The sequence below is a fragment of the Acomys minous genome (genome assembly GCF_964271855.1).
Source record: "Acomys minous genome assembly, chromosome: 6".
In the NCBI taxonomy this organism is placed as follows: Eukaryota; Metazoa; Chordata; class Mammalia; order Rodentia; family Muridae; genus Acomys; species Acomys minous.
Window position 1 is genome coordinate 73,290,187 of NC_140487.1, and position 17,068 is coordinate 73,307,254.

General features: G+C 46.3%; 1 protein-coding gene across 1 annotated transcript in view; it reads right to left on the bottom strand.

Annotated features, from left to right (window-relative positions):
* Nucleotides 1-9,324: 9,324 nt before the first annotated feature.
* EXOC4 (exocyst complex component 4) overlaps nucleotides 9,325-17,068 on the bottom strand; it is a 739,217-nt gene continuing 731,473 nt past the window's right edge. The window contains exon 18 of the mRNA XM_084787371.1: nucleotides 9,325-11,467. Within this exon, the coding sequence (XP_084643497.1) occupies nucleotides 11,230-11,467 (238 nt within the window). The 3' untranslated portion in view covers nucleotides 9,325-11,229. The remainder of the gene's footprint in view (nucleotides 11,468-17,068) is intronic.

The following is a 17,068-nucleotide window of genomic DNA, read 5'->3' on the forward strand; positions in this document are numbered from 1 at the left end:
GTCTAATCGCTCCAGTGGAGCTTCTGCATACTGCTGGCAGGTCTAGTTTACGGCAGTGCATGGTCATTCCCAGAATGCAGGAAGAAGTGAGGTCACATGGAGGACAAGTTCTCACAGAACATTCACAGACCATGGCATTAGTTGCAGAGTATACATTACATATAGAACATGGATTAGTTTTGTCTTTACACTATCAATCAATAAAAATACAGACACCTGTTATATTTTAAAATAGCCTTGGTTCGCCTGGGGCAGGGCAGATATTAATCTCCTAAACTATCTCCCATATCTTCCTGCCCCAATCCCATGCCATCTGCTTCTAATAATTTATATCAAGTCACCTCCCATGCATTTGCTGAAAGTATCTAACAGGTTGAAAGCAAACTTAAACAAAACAAATATATACCATAAGTACTGGGAGTAACATGTGGCTGTTGCTAGATGACATCTGGATGGCATTTTTACTGCCGTCTGGGTTAACAAAATCATTTTTTCCTTATAAAATGCTGTGTAAAATCTTTATAGAAAGGGATTTCTTATTCCTTCCCACTCCTGTGCTTTCTGTGCTGTTCAATAAAGACAGAGAAAAGCTCTTTGCTAGGGACAGACACCAGACACACAGCCGACAGACAGCAGACAGGCCAGAGACCATGACAGAGGAGAAAAGTGGAGAATTTAACTATGGACTGGACCTTTGTCTAATCTACTTCAAAGAAAGACTCTTTCTTTGTTTCTTACTGTGATGCTGACCTGGAATTTGAACACAAGGCTCATCCCCTTCTCCTGACACCGTCTGAAGGTTGCTGGGGGGTTGCTCTTGAAGTCCAAGGGCTCCTTAACAAGCTTCTGTTCTCAGGACAGAAAAAGGGAGGGGCGAGCAGAGTTTCCCTTCATTCGGAGAACTTCTTTCGGAAGGCTATTTTTATGAAGAGTTTAGGCCAAGAGGAAGGACCCTTGACTTCCCCTCAGGAGAAAGGAAAAGAGGTGTCATCAGCAAAGGAGAGAAGAGCTGGCCAGTGAAGAGTGGTGGGTTTCCCATGCTGAGGAAGCAGACAGGAAGCTGTGGAAGCCATGTTCTTCCACCTGGGCCTGGCTCAAGGCTCACAGAGGGGCCTGTGGAGGCTGGACACTGGGGCTCTGAGGTTGCAGATGACCCCGGAGGACACTAGAGAGGACCTCCAGCTTCAGAGGACAGGATTAGGAGGCACTGATGACATTGTCTTCATGCTTCTTGATCCTCTTCTGCAATTGGGTGTTGCCCTAACAGGAAGGAGGGGAAGCCTCCCACCATGAGGAGGAAGCCACAGTGACCCTGCTTGGCCTTCTGCTGACAATGTGAAGAGGGAGCTCGGAGCTCAACACAGATCTGATTTGGGAGTAATTAAAAACACAAAAGAAGAGAGACCCTGTCTCAAAAAACAAAAACAAAAAAACAAAAACAGAAACCACAAAAGAATGTGGCATTTTCCCATTCTGATTTCGCAGAGCGATGTAAGAACTTGTCAGCAATAAGATCAGACTTTGCTCAGCAAAGAAGGGACAAACTCCATGCCCAGGCAGAAGGCCTGGTCCCTCTAGGGAAGTGAAGCCATGAGAGTTAATGAGATGCATGAAAATACAATGGCTGGTAATGAGATGCAAACTCTCATTAACAAATTAAAGAAAATAGGTACAAGGAGTCAGTCACCTAAGGTAGCTGTCCTGACTGGAGGAAGGGTGGAGTGAAACAGTCACATAACAAAAATTAGGACATTCCATGGGTCTGGCATGGTCTATCTCTTCCAGGTGTCTGGCAGCTCCAGGCATGAAATCACATCAGGTGTCTAAGGCCGTCAGCCTTTCTAACAGGAAGTGGCTGTACTCTTGAGCCAAGGGTACAAAACAGTAAGATTTCTCAGTTTTGTCCAAGGCACTTCAAAGAAAGAAACATGGTAGTAATAATACTGTTGGTTAGATACACACACACACACACACACACACACACACACACACACACACACTATAAATATATATTTATTCCATGTCCAGCTGTGAACATTTCATATGCTTTGCACAGCATTGTTGTTGTACCATCCCATGCCACAGATAAAGGAAACTGAGAACTAGGAACAATACCAAGCCGCTTGCACAAGGTGGCCATGGACACACTACCCCAAGTCTATTCCAGTAAGAGCGAACGTTCTAAGGTTACAGAGTCTGAGGATCCTTATTTAAGGAAGGTTTTCTGGCCTTTGCCATCTTGTTCTCCAGAGCAGGCATCTCTGGCCTCCTTCTGAGAGGTGCCTTCCATGTGCCTGGAGGCTTGGGGCTTCCATTTTTCTGAAGATGCAGGAATACAGCAAGGAAGTAGAGCAAGTGGACCTCAGTTGACCCATGCCCCCTTGTCCAATATGTCTTAGATAGGGTAACCAGCTACAATCCGGAGTATTATCTCCTCAAGTTCAAGTTGTAGAAATTGGGCTCACTTACAGAGCATGGCTGGGTAAGATTCCTAACAGGAGGTGTCTCCAAAGCAGCTGCAGCACTGGAAAGTCTTGGCCTGGCACGAATGAATGAGGACTCCCCCACAACTGCATTGAGGGACACCTCCCCTTCAGTTAATGCCCACACACTCTGTACTCTACCTGTTAGTGTTCTGCTTCAGTCTGCCTACCTGTGATGTCACTGCTTACCTGTCACGGGGGCGTGGCCCTGCCCAAGGCCATATAAAAGAATAGACCCTCCTTGTGGTCTCCCTCTACTCTTTCTTCTTCTTCCTCTTCCTCTTCCTCTTCATCTCTCTTCTTCTTCCTCTTCCTGTCTGTGTAGCTGTTTCTCTCTGGGGTACCCCTCCTCCCTTTCCTTCTCCCCCCCATGCTCATTTAAGAAACCCCTCTACAACATAATGTCTGCGGCCTGGTACCTTATTATCTTATTGCCTTATTATACCTTATCTTATTATCTTATTGTCTCAATTATTAATCATACAACTGCCACCTCCAAAGACCACGAGGCCACGTGCAATTAGGGCAGAATTACACACAGTGCACAGAGGCATAGGAAGGAGTGGCTGACTCTCCAGGGATGGTCTACTGACCTTCCACCCGCTTCCTTCTGAGGGATCCTCAACAACCAACAGACTCAGTCACAAGAGTCTCTGGCCGCTGTGATGAAGATGTACCCGCTCACCCCGAGGCTGGTACCCTACACCATCTCTGCAGAAACAGGACAGAACAAAACCCCAAACTGTTCTGCTCACTCTTTTTTTTTTAACAAGGGGTTTCATGCTTCTTAAGACTTGAATACATGTGTATATTCCTGTGAGCCTTTTGGTACAGAGGCCACAGCCAAGGAGCCCTTCATGAGTAGAAGGAGAAGCTTGGTTTTTTTTTTTTTTCTCCCCTGTACAGGCTAAAGTGACATTCTAAGCTATGACAGGCCAGATTCCAGAACCATGGTCGCCACTGCCTTTGGATGGAGTGTGGGTCATTTTCAACAGCCATTTCAGCCTCTGGTCCTTTCAAGGTTTGTGTTTCTTACATATTTATTTATTTATTTAGTAGATGTTATGCCCCATGTTATTCATAGACCATTAGGCGCAAAGAGAGGCAGAGATGGGGAAAGAGCTTCTCAAATTAAGCTCAGTAGTGCCTCACTCTGGGGACCATAGAGATGACAGAGGGGCTAGAAGAGTCAGATTGCCAGAGAGCATCACAGGAGCTCACAGTGGTGAAGTACTGCTTTGCCCTGCTAGACAGAGTATTGTCTCAGAACAGAGAAGCTGAGAGGGGCTCCCAGCTTGAACCTTGGTGCCAAGCAGAGCAAGGCCACACACTGGGTCTCAGGCACAGCCCTTGATCTAAGCCTCTGTGTTCTTGGTGAAGTGAGGATGACAGTGTCTCTCACAGGGTCATTGTAGAGATTTAATGATTTAACACACACCAGACACATTATGTGCTCAAGAAATGGTGTCTCCCATAATGCACTAACAATCAGTCACAAAATAAAACAATAGCAGAAGCCAGCTTGAAATGGTTTCCTGCTTTCTCACAGTAAATAAATCCTTGTGAAAAAAAGCTTGGTTTTCCTGCATGGAGTCCTGGAATATCCATGCAGTCAGCAGGAATCTGCGGCCACCTTCTACAAAGGATCGTGGATAATGAGAGCTCCACTTACCTACATGTGCCCAGTTTCACCGTTTTTTCCAGTTGTTTATGCACACACAAGCTGTATATACATTTTCAAATTCATATGTGGTTTTTACAGGTCATTGGATTTGTGGGATCCCAGGGATTCCTGCTCCAGCTGTGCGAATGCCCGGGCAGTATTTTCCGTCACAGATGTGTCTTTGTCCAGGTACGTCCCAACAACCCCTCAGGTCACACGCATTTCTTTCTCCTCACACCTCATTCTGCTCACAGGAGTCCTTTCTGCTGTTTGCACCTTAGTTCACTTTCAGAGAGATTTCCTCTCGCTCAGCTCCGGTGACTCCCGCATCTCATTACACTCTTGGTAATTAGCTCCATCTCATTACCCCAGCCTGGCTGGAATAGGATTGCTTGTTTCCAGGTGTAAACCTATGCGGCGCATCTTTCCACACCTCTTCAAAATTCCAGGCCAGCCTTCTGCCGCAGTGAGGGCAGGACAACTACTTCCAGCTGCCTACAGTTCATTACCACGTCCGTGTCAGGAAAAGAGCTCCGTCGTATCCCACATCTGGCCGCATGCTTATTAATTATGTACTTCTTATAACAACTGTGTCTAATTAGGACAGAGTTGAGATCTCTGTGGAGCCTAACGATTCTTTATGTTTTCCTGTTCATGGTACCTCATTACCCTCCCTCCACATTATGCCCAATTTGTTTTACATCCATGCCACATTAAGACAATTGCTCTCAATTGTGCATTACAACGCACTGCTCCTTTCAACCCAGACTTCCTTGACCAGAACACTCCTTGTCTTCGTACCCTGTGGGAGGCTAGCCATTTTTCCACTTGCCCTGGATGGAGTGAATCAAGCTTGGACTTGCTGATCCTGGGGCTGTACTCTGGTCTGCCTCATTCTCTATTTTTGTGCCCTGATCCTGGGGACGTAGTCACTGCCACGTCTCAGAGAAAGGGTCTGACATGTAATGGCCCTGGTCCATGCATAGAGCCCTCGAGGCTGGGATTCATTTCTTCCATCAGGAGTTGGTGAGGAGTGAGCTGCCAGGTTGTGCTGGCGAGAGAAAGTACAAGGAAAGGGACAGTTCTGAGCTTCTGGAACTTCAAACAGCTTAGCTCTGGGTAGCAGAAGTCAGGAGTCAGGCTGAAGATTTCAGCCCCCAGTTCTATGTAATGGCTTCCTGACCAAAAGGTTAGTGTTAAGAGAATTGAGGGGGAAGAGTGGACTTAGCAAAAGCAAGATCACAGTGAAAACACCAGACCACACCAGACCATACCGCAAGAGCTGTTTTGGTCATCCATATAACCTGAGTTGTGACAGGCAATCATATGCAGAGACCACATGTCACCTGAGTTGTGACAGGGAGGCACAAGCAGAGATCCCATGTCACCTGAGCTGTAACAGGGAGTCATATGCAGAGATCCTGTGTCATCTCAACTGTTACAGGCCATCATATGCACAGACGCTGTGTCACCTCAACTGTTACAGGCAGTCCTATCTTCCTGCCTGCCTGAATACCTCAGTATTAAGAAATACGGATACAACTTGAAAGTAAGCGAGATCGGGGTTTGGTTGCCAGGTTTCCTCCTCTGTGCTGAGGCCTTCCTTCCCACCTTATTTGAAACATATAGTAATGACGATTAGGCTCAGAAAACATTCAGGCAAGAGTGCAGTCCTGGAGAGGGCGTGGGACTTGTGTGAGTGAAGTCTCTCCAGGGAGGGTCCCACCCAAGTCTGGTGTGGAAAACTCATGAATAACGTTGTCTTTGGGAGCTTGGAAAGCATTTGAGGGCAAGAGGCTGTGTAAATGATCCTTGTCTAATCTCCAGGATGTTATCAGCTGCCAGAGGAAGAAGGTTCTAGTTGGGCAATGAGATAATAGACCCCATTGTAAAGCAGAAATAAAGACAAAATTCTGTGATGTGCTGGATGCCTTGGGAGAACTGAATACAACAGGTTATTTAAATTAGCACTTAGCAGGTGAAGCAGGGTCTGAAGTCCTGACGCGACTTGTCAGAACATATCAAAGACCAGCCTGTTAAACTGATTTTTTTGAAGGAATTTACTCCATGGGTGGCTAGGTTGGAAGGGAGTCCTGTACTGGTTTCTTCATTGGGTTCAGACAGGAAAGAGTATCTATGGTGTGGGGGGGTGGTGAGGACAAAACGGGACAAGTCAGGTACTGTAGAGTAAATGACAGTGGTAAGAGACACTCCCTGGGAATGGCTCCAGCATGTTGAGTTACGCTCTAGCAGGCTGGGTGGCGACCTCAACTCTCTTTCATGGTTATGCTGTGTCAGGATCCTTCCTGATCCAGGAGGGGCTAGCCCAGAGATCTTGACTGAGGAGATGCTAGCCTAGGGAGCTGTGTCTGGGCTGGGCTGTAGACAGAGAAGTCCTCATGCAGGGAGCTGGCTCCAGGATATGGTACACAGCAAAGTTTATGGATGCATTCTGTTTTTACTTTTTATTTTTTTTAAGGATTTTATTTTATGTATGTGTTTGTGTGTCTGTATGTGTGCATACAGATAGTGGTGAGCCCCCGGACACTCCAAGGTAGCAGCGAGTTTTCTTAACCATTAAACTCCACACTTTGCATTAAAAAGGAAATAGTTTCCTCTTTTGTTAAGGTGTATTATTCCTTCTGTCATTAGCAATTGTTTTGAAATATTTATTGTGTATATTAATTGTACATGGAACTGTTACATAAAGACATTTATGCACACACAAATACACACAAATACACACACACACACACACACACACACACACACACACGTATACATATCTATACCCTGAGCACATTTTCCCCAGAACCCTTTACCCTTCCATTTTACCTCTGTACCCGCTAGTTAGTATCTTTTGTTCCTTAGGACAATTTTGTTTCTACTCCCATGTCATATACACATACATGATTTTATATAGCTATACAAAATCTAGAAACTACACACATGAAATCTGTATAATGACAACATTAGCTGACACGCCAACAAAGTTTCGGCTGAGACTGGCTGACACTGCTCACTACGATCATCTCCAACTGCAGCCGTTTTTCTGCAGATGACAACTTTGTCCTTTGACATGAGAAGACATGCCACCCGGCATCTGCTGCATAGCTCCTTTACCCGTTCCTCTGCTGTTGGGTACCAAGGCTGGCTGCATACTTAGCTGTTGTGAACAATGCTGCAGTAAACACTGCTGTGCAAGAATGTGTGTATGTGTGTGTGTGTGTGTGTGTGTGTGTGTGTATGTGTGTGTGTGTGTGTGTGTGTTAAATGCCTGGGTGTGCTGCAGCTGGGTCTATCTTCACTTCCTCAAACTTTTAATTTTCTGAGAATTTTATAAACAAGCATACTGTATTTATATCATCTTCCCCTCCCCCCCTTCTGGAACCCCTAACCTCCTCTTCTGTACCCACTATTGTTACATATGAACCCTAAGAGTCTGTTTAGTTCTGTCTGTCTGCCTGTATGTGTCATTAGGGGTGACTACTTATGACCGATAACCTACAGGTAGCTCCTCCCTGGAGAAGACTGAGTCCCCTCTTAGCAGCCACTGACTGCTTGCAGTTCTTTATCAGGGGTAAGGCCTTGTGACATTTTCCTCACCCACACGGGCATGTCAACTGCCGCTGCCATTATGTGTGTCTTGGCAGGTAGCCGTATTTTGAGTTCATGGGGATGGCACCCCTCTCATGTGTAGCAGACACCATTCTGCAGCAGCCACTCTGCTCCCTCTTCTGTGATGTTCCCCAAGCCTTAGACGAAGGCGTTGCGCTGGCTCAGCTGGGGTCAGGCAACTCATGGTCACATTACCTGCGTCTATGCTGTAGCCGCTGTCTGCTTCAAAAGAGAAGGCTCTTCCTGAGGGGTGAGCTACATTTGCAGCTCCTGGGTTTGGAGAGGAGGTGCAGGGCTAGGGGCCAGGGGCAGGCACGCCGATCTATTTCAACTATTTTGAAGAGCCTTCATACCGATCTCACAGTGGATGGGCAGTGTATAAAGGTTTTCTTCAGTCCACATCCTCACCAACATTTCTGTTACTTGTTTAGGAAATATTTCTGTTTCATGTTTGGCTGCGTCTGTAGAAGAGGAGCCAGGGCCTGGCTATGTGGACCAGCCATGGGTCTATCTCACTCGCCCCACATTGAAGGGAAAACAGTGAGCTTTGCTTTCATGGATCTCCTGCTGGTGTTTATTAGTAATTTTTTGGTTTTACTCACAGCAGCACTTTTCAGGGAGTGGCTCCTGTGGCTGTGTGTTTGGCCGGGCTCCCCATAATTACTCTAGTACTTTCTAGTAATGACTGTGAATCACACAGGATCCTTCTCACAAAACATCCCCGAAGTAGGGCCACACCCCGTAGAAAGCTTCAGTGTCCCCCCAGTGGTGACAGGTTCTGAGGTGTGCCATCCATTGTATCCACGCAACCAGCTACTGAATGTGTCACTGGCTCTGACCTTTTGGAGAACAGATACCAATGAGTTACTTGTGTTTGTGCTTGAATGCCTTGGACAAAGGCTCCTAGGACCCTTTTCTGTGTAGAAGGGGCATTTCCGGTCTGCCACTGTTGTAACAACGCGGGGATCCATTCTCAGACGCGCTCTCTGCAGCAGCTCCTGTGCCTGGATACTGCCGGCTCTCACTGATCCCGCTGCTCTTCTCAACCCAAGTTTCCTGATCCTTTTGCACCCAGGAAACCACCCTGAACACTTAGAACAGGTAGGGAGGGAAGATGGCAAAGATATAAACTAGGAAGCCACAGCCACTACAAAGAAGCATCCAAAAAAAAAAAAAAATCGTCTCAATGACTCCAGAAGCTTCCGGCCTCTCCGGCCACCCTAGTTTCTTTGGTAGCCTCCCAAGAACCTCGTTTGAGGCCGTGTTCTTCTCCACATTGCCCCGTGTGCATTCAATTTCTTCCCTGCCGGAATTCTAAACCACACAGTTGTGTAGCCCTCCTTCCTCTCAGAAGGCACTGGAAGGCCCTCCTGCAGCTGCCTGCTGGCTCCTTGCCCCACTGCCCACCTGGTTTCCAGCTCAGCTTTGGGTGTGAACTTAATGGGTTTCAAGTCCAGGTCCCAAGCATTAAGACAAGATGGGTGTCCTCTGTCTCTCTCTGGCCCAAGGGTAGCAGCACTTGGGCTCTTGGGAAACACACGAGAAAAACAACATACGACATTTAAGCTTCTCAAAACAGTTTTTAATTTCTGAGTATTCCCATCCAGACCAAAGATGTTACAAAGAGGTGTGAAGATCTCCCCGCCCCGACCATGCTGGGTTTAAGAGTGACTTTGAATGGCCAGTCTTTCTGGCTTTTCTTCCCATGTGTGTTCAAGAGGCATCCTTGTTGGTATACTGTCCCCTCCTGTGACCTATGAACCTAGTAAGAGGACGTGGGGCCTGGGGCAGAGGCAAAACCCATACAGCTGGGAGCACTGCAGGCACCCTTATCAGGGAAGGGCAATTCTAAGAGGCTTAGCACCCAGCAGGGGGGGTGGTGCATCCCTTTAATCCCAAGGGGAATCTCTGAGTTCAAGGCCAGCCTGGTCTCTAGAGTGAGTTCAGGACAGCCAGAACTACACAGAGAAAACCTGTCTTAATAAAACAAAAGAATGAAAACAGATAAAGAGGCTTCACTGGCAGCAGCACAGGAAAAATGTCCCGTCTTCCTTGCTTTCAGCTGAGCAGAACTGAACTGTATTGCTTTACATTAGATATTTGTATTGTTTTATTCCTCTCAGAATTTTCAGTAGTTTCAATGTTTATTATAGTACTAATTGCTTTGCTTAATCATTGTCAAATTCTTTTAAAACTACTTTTACTTTTGTGTGTCCGTCTGTGTACCTGATATGTGCATATGTGTGTGTTGATTTTGGTCAGTGTTTTATCACAGCAACAGCAACTGAGTAGGATGCAACTCGTCTGTGAGGAATTACTTAAGCTGTATTAATTGAGGTGGGAAGGTCCACTCTCAATGTGGGGGAACTGCTCAATGGGCTGAGGTCCTGGACTGCATAGAAAGGAGAAGGCGAACTGAACACTGGCTCCATGGCTCACTGCTTCCTGAACGCAGTGCAGTGTGAGCAGCTGACTCAGGCTCCTGCCTCATGGCTGCCCTTCCTGAGCTGCCTTTGGAGGGTGTTTTGTCACTAAGTCACACATGTCACCAGTGTGCATGGGAACATGGGGTGGGGGGCGCCCCTCACAGTTTACCCTCAGTGAAGGCTAAGTAATGGGGAAGTTCTCTAACAGGCGGATCACTGTTCACCCTTCCGGTTGTAGCACTGGTTTTATGACTTGACTTTACGTATATGAGCAGTTCTGCCTGCGTGCACGTCTGCGCACCACATGTATGCAGTAACTTGTGAGCCAGAAGAGGGCTTCAGGTCCGCGGGAACTGAAGCTGCAGAGGGTTGTGAGCCTCCATGTGCGGGTGCTGAGAGCTGAGCCCTGGTCCTCTGGAAGGACAGCCAGTGCTCCTAACTGCCGAGCCGTGCAGCCAGTGCTCCTAACTGCTGAGCCGTGCAGCCAGTGCTCCTAACTGCCAAGCCGTGCCTCCAGCAAAACACAAAGGTGGTAAGACCACCCCGCAGCCTGCGTACGTGCGACAGCATAAATCCCTCCCAGGGTTGGGATGAAGGATGGCTTCCTCCCTGGCCTTGAGGAGACCTGGTTTTGGTAGAGAAGCTGGCTGAGAAGCACTTATTTGATTTTGGCAATGGAGACAAGGGATGTGTAAACACTTACTTCACCAACCTATAAACTGACAAGGGTAAAAGAACAAAAACTCTGCTTATGCCATAGACAGTATTAAGTAGTTTCAGGATGGTCCTAAAACTTAGGTAGCAGTGAGCGATCTTACATTTTTCTCAGAGCCCAGCAATTTGCCACGCCCTCCTTCCTGTCCCATCCTCATCCTCTGGGAATAAACTGCACTAAAATAGTTGTTAGGTAAAACACTCTGTACTGCAAACTTCCTTAGCGTTCATATAGAAAAGCAAAACTAATGAGAAAACAATCCTTCTATGCACTGAGCATCAGTGTAGACACGGACCCTCCCCACACCCACTGTGGAGCACCCCCTCACACGGTGGTTATTTTCTTGTCCTTGGTGGCTTGCTTGATGGCAGCCTGCTCACAGATGATCTCCTTGAGTCTCTGCAGCCTGGTGTTCTGGGTGGTCTGGTCCCCGACGCCGGTCTGGCTGCGGTGCAGCAGGGTCAGGGCGTGGATGTACTCCAGCTCCGTGTACTTCACGCCCTGGTCCACCACCAGGTTCAGGAGCTCGTCGGCTGTGTTGTACAGCATCTCATAGTACTGCCTGGGGAAGCAAGACAGGACAGCGTTCAGTGTCTCCTCCATCAGCATGGCGGGCTGTTTGCACATTCTCTTATCTGTCTGTTAATATGTTTACTTATTTCACAAGCGGCTACCGATTACCTGGGAGGCAAGTTCTGTCTCACGCAAGCTCCTCCTCAGTCACTCACTCATTACCTTATTACTGGAGACTCTGGGAAGCATAGGACTTTCTTCTCCTCGAAATGGGCTAATAATGTTGCCTGCTTCTTAAGGCTGTTAGAAGAATTAATTGATTCATATAAAGCACTTAGAATGCCGTGCTTGGTAAAGATGAACTCTTACCACAGTAACAGTACTGGTAACACAGTAACAGTAGTAGTAGCTTTGTGTGCCCAGCCCATTAGTAAAGGCTAACAGAAGAGGCTCCCTGGGGTGGGTCAACACCTTCCTTTTTTCCTGCGGTGAAAGCTGGGCTAGAAGCAAGCAGGTGGGCTAAAGAGATGCAGGCAGCAAAGCAACCCTACATATTAGGACTACTGGCTCAGGAACCCGCATTCCTGAACTCAAGGTCTTGAGGTTGTTTCTTTTTCATCAGGAGTATCTTGAGGAAAGAAATAAAACCTAAAAACTAAAAACTCCTCAAAACCTGTAGCTGGGCTGGTGGCACATGCCTTTAATCCCAGGACTCAGGGAGGCAGGGGCAGGCAGATCTCTGTGAATTCAAGGCCAGCCTGGTCTGCAAAGTCCAGGATAGGCAAGGTTACACAGGGAAACCCTATCTCAAAACAACCAACCAACCAACCAACCAACCAACCAACCAACCAACCAACCCACCACACCTCATATTGTATGGGAGAAGGGGGCCATCTTTGGGTGAGGGTATGTATTTTAAGAGCTCTAAAATTGTTGGTTCAGTGGGGATGGGGTCGGCAAGAGCCCTGGTGCCTCCACTGGCCTACCTTTCTAACTGATGAGAACAGGAGAACTTGAGCAGCACCAAGAAGGCACATGAATGAACCTGCTGGGTTCAGATGGGCAACTGACTGTCCCAGGAGCACGCTGTTCGGCACTGTCATGGATGGAGTTCTCTGAAGATTAGTTTTCTGTTGTGCTTTCAAACGAGGACTTACTTTAGCCTCATGAGACCTGCCCTGGTGTGACTGCGAAGTGTTCTGACAGGTTCATGTATCTGAACAGTTTTGCTGTCTTGAAAAAAGTAAATCCTAAATATTCCATTTTACCAGTAAAAACTCAGGAGCCAGATGCTGGGGGTGAAAACCTGCTCGCTCAGAGAGGCAGATAAAGTACCTAACTGACCTTCCTACTCAGGTCATGTCCCAGAGGGAAAACCAAAAAGCCCAAAGCCAAAAGCCCCAAACCCAAAGCTTGCTAGCTCAGCTGAAAGCCGAAAGCCTCAGAGCCAAAGAGCTCAAGAGCTCAGGAGCCCCTTTCTTCTCCACTCTGTCCCCTGTTTCTACTTAATCCCTATCAGCTTCTTGCTCCACCTCTTGACCTAGGGTTAACTTTATTAAATCCTGTGTGCAGAAAGCTCTTGGATTTAAGGTGTTTACTAGGGCTGAGCCACACCTTAGTCACCTGTTTCCAACAAACAGAAAGTTCTTGGATTAAAGGTGTGTGTTAGGTCTGAACTGCACCAAACAAAAGACAGGGCTTTACAGTTCACCATCTCGGGGTTCACAATGGGATCAAATATCCTGCAGCATACTTTTACCCAAGTTGTTGGCACTGTTTTTGGTAGGCCGTGGAGAGCCTCACTGCAGGACACTAGTGGGGATCTCTGAGGGCCATAGGCTGCCTCTGCATTTCCCAACACCCTCTGCTTCCCAATCCATGAAGACGTGAGAGGCGGCAGCTGTAAGGTTTCCTAGCCTTGCCTTCCCCACTATGACAGACTACATCCCTTTCACCACGAAAAAAGTAATGAACACATCTTTAGACATTTAGAAAGAACTGGCCAAGCATACCCTTGCATGTGGACAGAAGTATCTCTGATGGAAGACGATAAAGACACTTGGAGGATTCTGGGAAGACTGTATCATTAGTAATCAGAAAAACCCTTTTGAGGTTGCATGGTTAGCATAAAGTCCATGAGCTTTATATTATACTGCTCAATGTATAGGCTATCATTAAAAATATCTTAGTGAAAAAAAAATCATGCTGTAGGAAGATGCATCATAGTGTCCTACAGTATCATATGCTCTGTGACACTCACCAGCTTCCTCCCTGTCACCTGACACCTATGCTATACAGCTTGTCTGCTTAGGAAACTCCCTGGAAATACCCCATTGACATATTGCTCAAGAAGAAGACACATTAGACTTATCAGTTGGAGCAAGAACTTGAGGCTTTTTGAGCACTGGCCCTTCTAGCCTAGATGATCCCAAACCTCAGAGTGCTGCATGCAGAACTCCCTGGGGGTCAGCAAGAGTATGGAGCAGGAGAGCCTCAAACCCCAGGACTGGAGCCGTCAGAGGTTCCAGGCCAGGGTCTCTGGGAGCAGACTAGCCACTAAGCCACTCCTGTCTCCAGGATGCCCAGGACCTAGAAGCAGCAGCTACTACAGAGGTGGTAAACGGTCTATGATACTTTTCACTGAGATTAAGCAAAAAGAATTGGATTTCTCTGCATTATGATATTGATATTTTCATCATTTATCTTTAAAAGCAACAGTGAGCCCATCAGCCCAGATGAAATTGGATTTCTTTTGAAAAGTCTGATGAATGGTTTCCAGGGAGACTGGCTGGTTTTCTACAGAGGCTGCTGTTCCACGCTGGGAGTAAACAAGACAAAGATGCCTGGAACTCTAGTCCTGGCCCTTCTGATGTGATGAGTGACAAAGGGCACACCATTTAAGTGCTTAATGTTTCAATATCCTCTGTGCATTGATGACCTTTATAAGTCCCAGCATGACACTCGGAAGGCAACGGAGAGACTAGAGGAGTTCTAAGAGCCTCAGATGAGCAGTGCACCAGAATTGCAAAGCTGAGTTATTAAACAAAATTGACAGGTAACTGATGGCATACTTTCTATAGTTAGGGGGAAATTCCCCTATAACCATGATGATATATTAGATCATAAAGAAACATAAATATTTAAAGACAGAATGAAATTCATTTATCTTTCAGAAAGCTACCTTACCCAGTAGCGAAGACTAATAAATGGGGAGAACAATTGACGTGGATGTGAGAAGGTGCTACAAGATGCCCTAAAGAGAAAGCGGGAAAATGCCCCAAACTATGCAATTAAAATGAGTCTCCATGATAAATAAAACCATGTAGCCCAACAGGGATAAATAATTGATGGGTATTTACTAAGACTTCAGGAAAACAAAAGCATGGTTTTTATCATCAAACATTAAAACAGCAGCCATAGCTTCCATGGTACCCCAGCTGCCTGTGTTGCATTAGTGAACACACATGTGCTTTACATGTTTTCCAGATCAAGACGTAGAGGGAGTCTCTTAACTAGGACTTCTTAACATTTAGGGGCCAGTTGCTAGCTGTGGACTGAAAAGCACCAAAGGAGTTTGACATCTTCCTGATGACTGGAACATTCTATGACCAAGTGTGTGCCTTGCCATGGTTCCTCTTGCCCTTTGCTGTGTGTCTTTTGGTAGCATTTCCCAAAGTCTCATGAGTAGACAAGGTGTATTAGTGACTTTTTTGATTCTGTAATAAAACATTATGATGCAAAGTGACTCGTGGAGAAAGACTTTATTTTGGCATGAGGTTCTGGAGTGAAGTCACACTACATTTCAGTGCAAGCAGTCAGGCACATGTGTATATACAAACTGCTTGAACCTTCTGCTATTAGCATTAGGACCTTCTGAAGTGCTCTAGTCTACACCTGTCCCCCTGTCACTCTGGCATGCTCAGTTCATGTCTCCGTCATGACTGAGGCTACTGCAAATAGTTAGGGGTTTTATGCAGGGAAAGCGAGGGAAGAACGACATCTGTTCCACCCACAGCAATTTTCCTGTGTCTATGGCCCTTGCCAGCAGGGCTGTGTGCAGGTGACAGACAGCAAGGCCCTGATGGGGGCTGCCTAAATCCCTGGGTGTGCCTTTACCACCTGCTTGCTTTGCTTGGTGAGATTCAGAGTCCAAGGGTCATTTCTAAATAACTTTTAAACAGTTACCCTGGATATCTGGAGACATTAGTGCCAGTATCCCCAGTCCAAATTCTCTCTATAAAATAACATAGTATTTGCATAAAACTTATACAGTCCTCCTGTGCATTTTAATATTTTATTTTATTTTTTTAATATTTTATTTTTAGACAGGCTTTCACTGTGTAGCCATGGCAGGCTTAGAACTCACTCTGTAGAGCAGGCTGGTCTTGAACTCACAGAGATCTGACTGCCTCTGCCTCCCGGGTACTGGCATTAAAGGCGTGCGCCACCATGCCTGACTCTTCTATACATTTAAAAATCCCTAAAGAACCTGTGCATAACTATGGCTAACGCACACAGCTATGTGTTTGGAACTGTGTTTATGGTAGTAATATTAGCAATGTTTAACTTATAGGTACATCTGTGTATTCAACCTTCTGAAATGGGTATCACAATTCACACTGCGCGGAAACAATTCAGCTGCGGAACATGATTGGCCTCAGGTCTTTAAAGGATTTTTGTTGTTGTTCTGTTTAGTTTTTTGTTTTTTTCAAGACAGGGTTTCTCTGTGTCACAGCCCTGGCTGTCCTGGAACTCACTCTGTAGACCAGGCTGACCTCAAACTCACAGAGATCCGCCTGCCTCTGCCTTTCAGATTGCTGGGATTAAAGGCGTGCACCACCACCTCCAGGCTCTCTAAAGGATTTTAAGACCTATACTTCCTCCCAAGCTAAGGTAACAGAGAGTGAAAGTCTACAAAGCCAGAGGGCTAACTGCAGAGAGTGTCTGCAAAGCTAGTTACACTTGGCCATGCTTTTGTAGACCTGACTAACATTCTCAGACTAACTCACTGCCCTGGTTGAGGTGGAGGGGGCCTGCACTGTGGGGCTTCACTCCTTGTTTAGATAAACCTCACGTTACAGCTGTGAATAGCTCTCTGTGGATCTGGAACTCGGGGCTCCAAACGTAAACGTTAGCATTTACCTCAGGACTTTTTCATTTTGTTACCTACTTTATTTTTCCCCTGTTTGTCTATCCAAGGTGGTAATGGATAAGTTAAGCATTGTTTTTAAAAGTTGGTTGCCTTTCTGATTTATTACTTCCTTGAGGAGAGGAATAATCATGTATTTTCAGCATGGTGTTTTAGAAAGGGGAATTCTCATACATTGTTGGCGGGGATGGAAATTAGTACAGCCATTATGGAAGACTGTAGATACAGTTTTAAAAACACATTCTCATATGACCCAGCAGTCCCACTGGGATTCTATATCCAAAGGAAATAAAGTCATTGCATCAAAGAGATACCTGCATGTCCTTCTTTAAGGGAGCAGTTTTCTCAATAGCCGAGACACATAATTGATTACAGTGTGTATCACTGAATGCACGAATAAGGAAAGGGAAGAATAAGGTCCAGGCATGAGAAGCTGGTTTGAGTTCTAACAGTGTTGACTGGAGCCCTCCAGATTATACTTAGTGAGGATAGTGAGGTAGC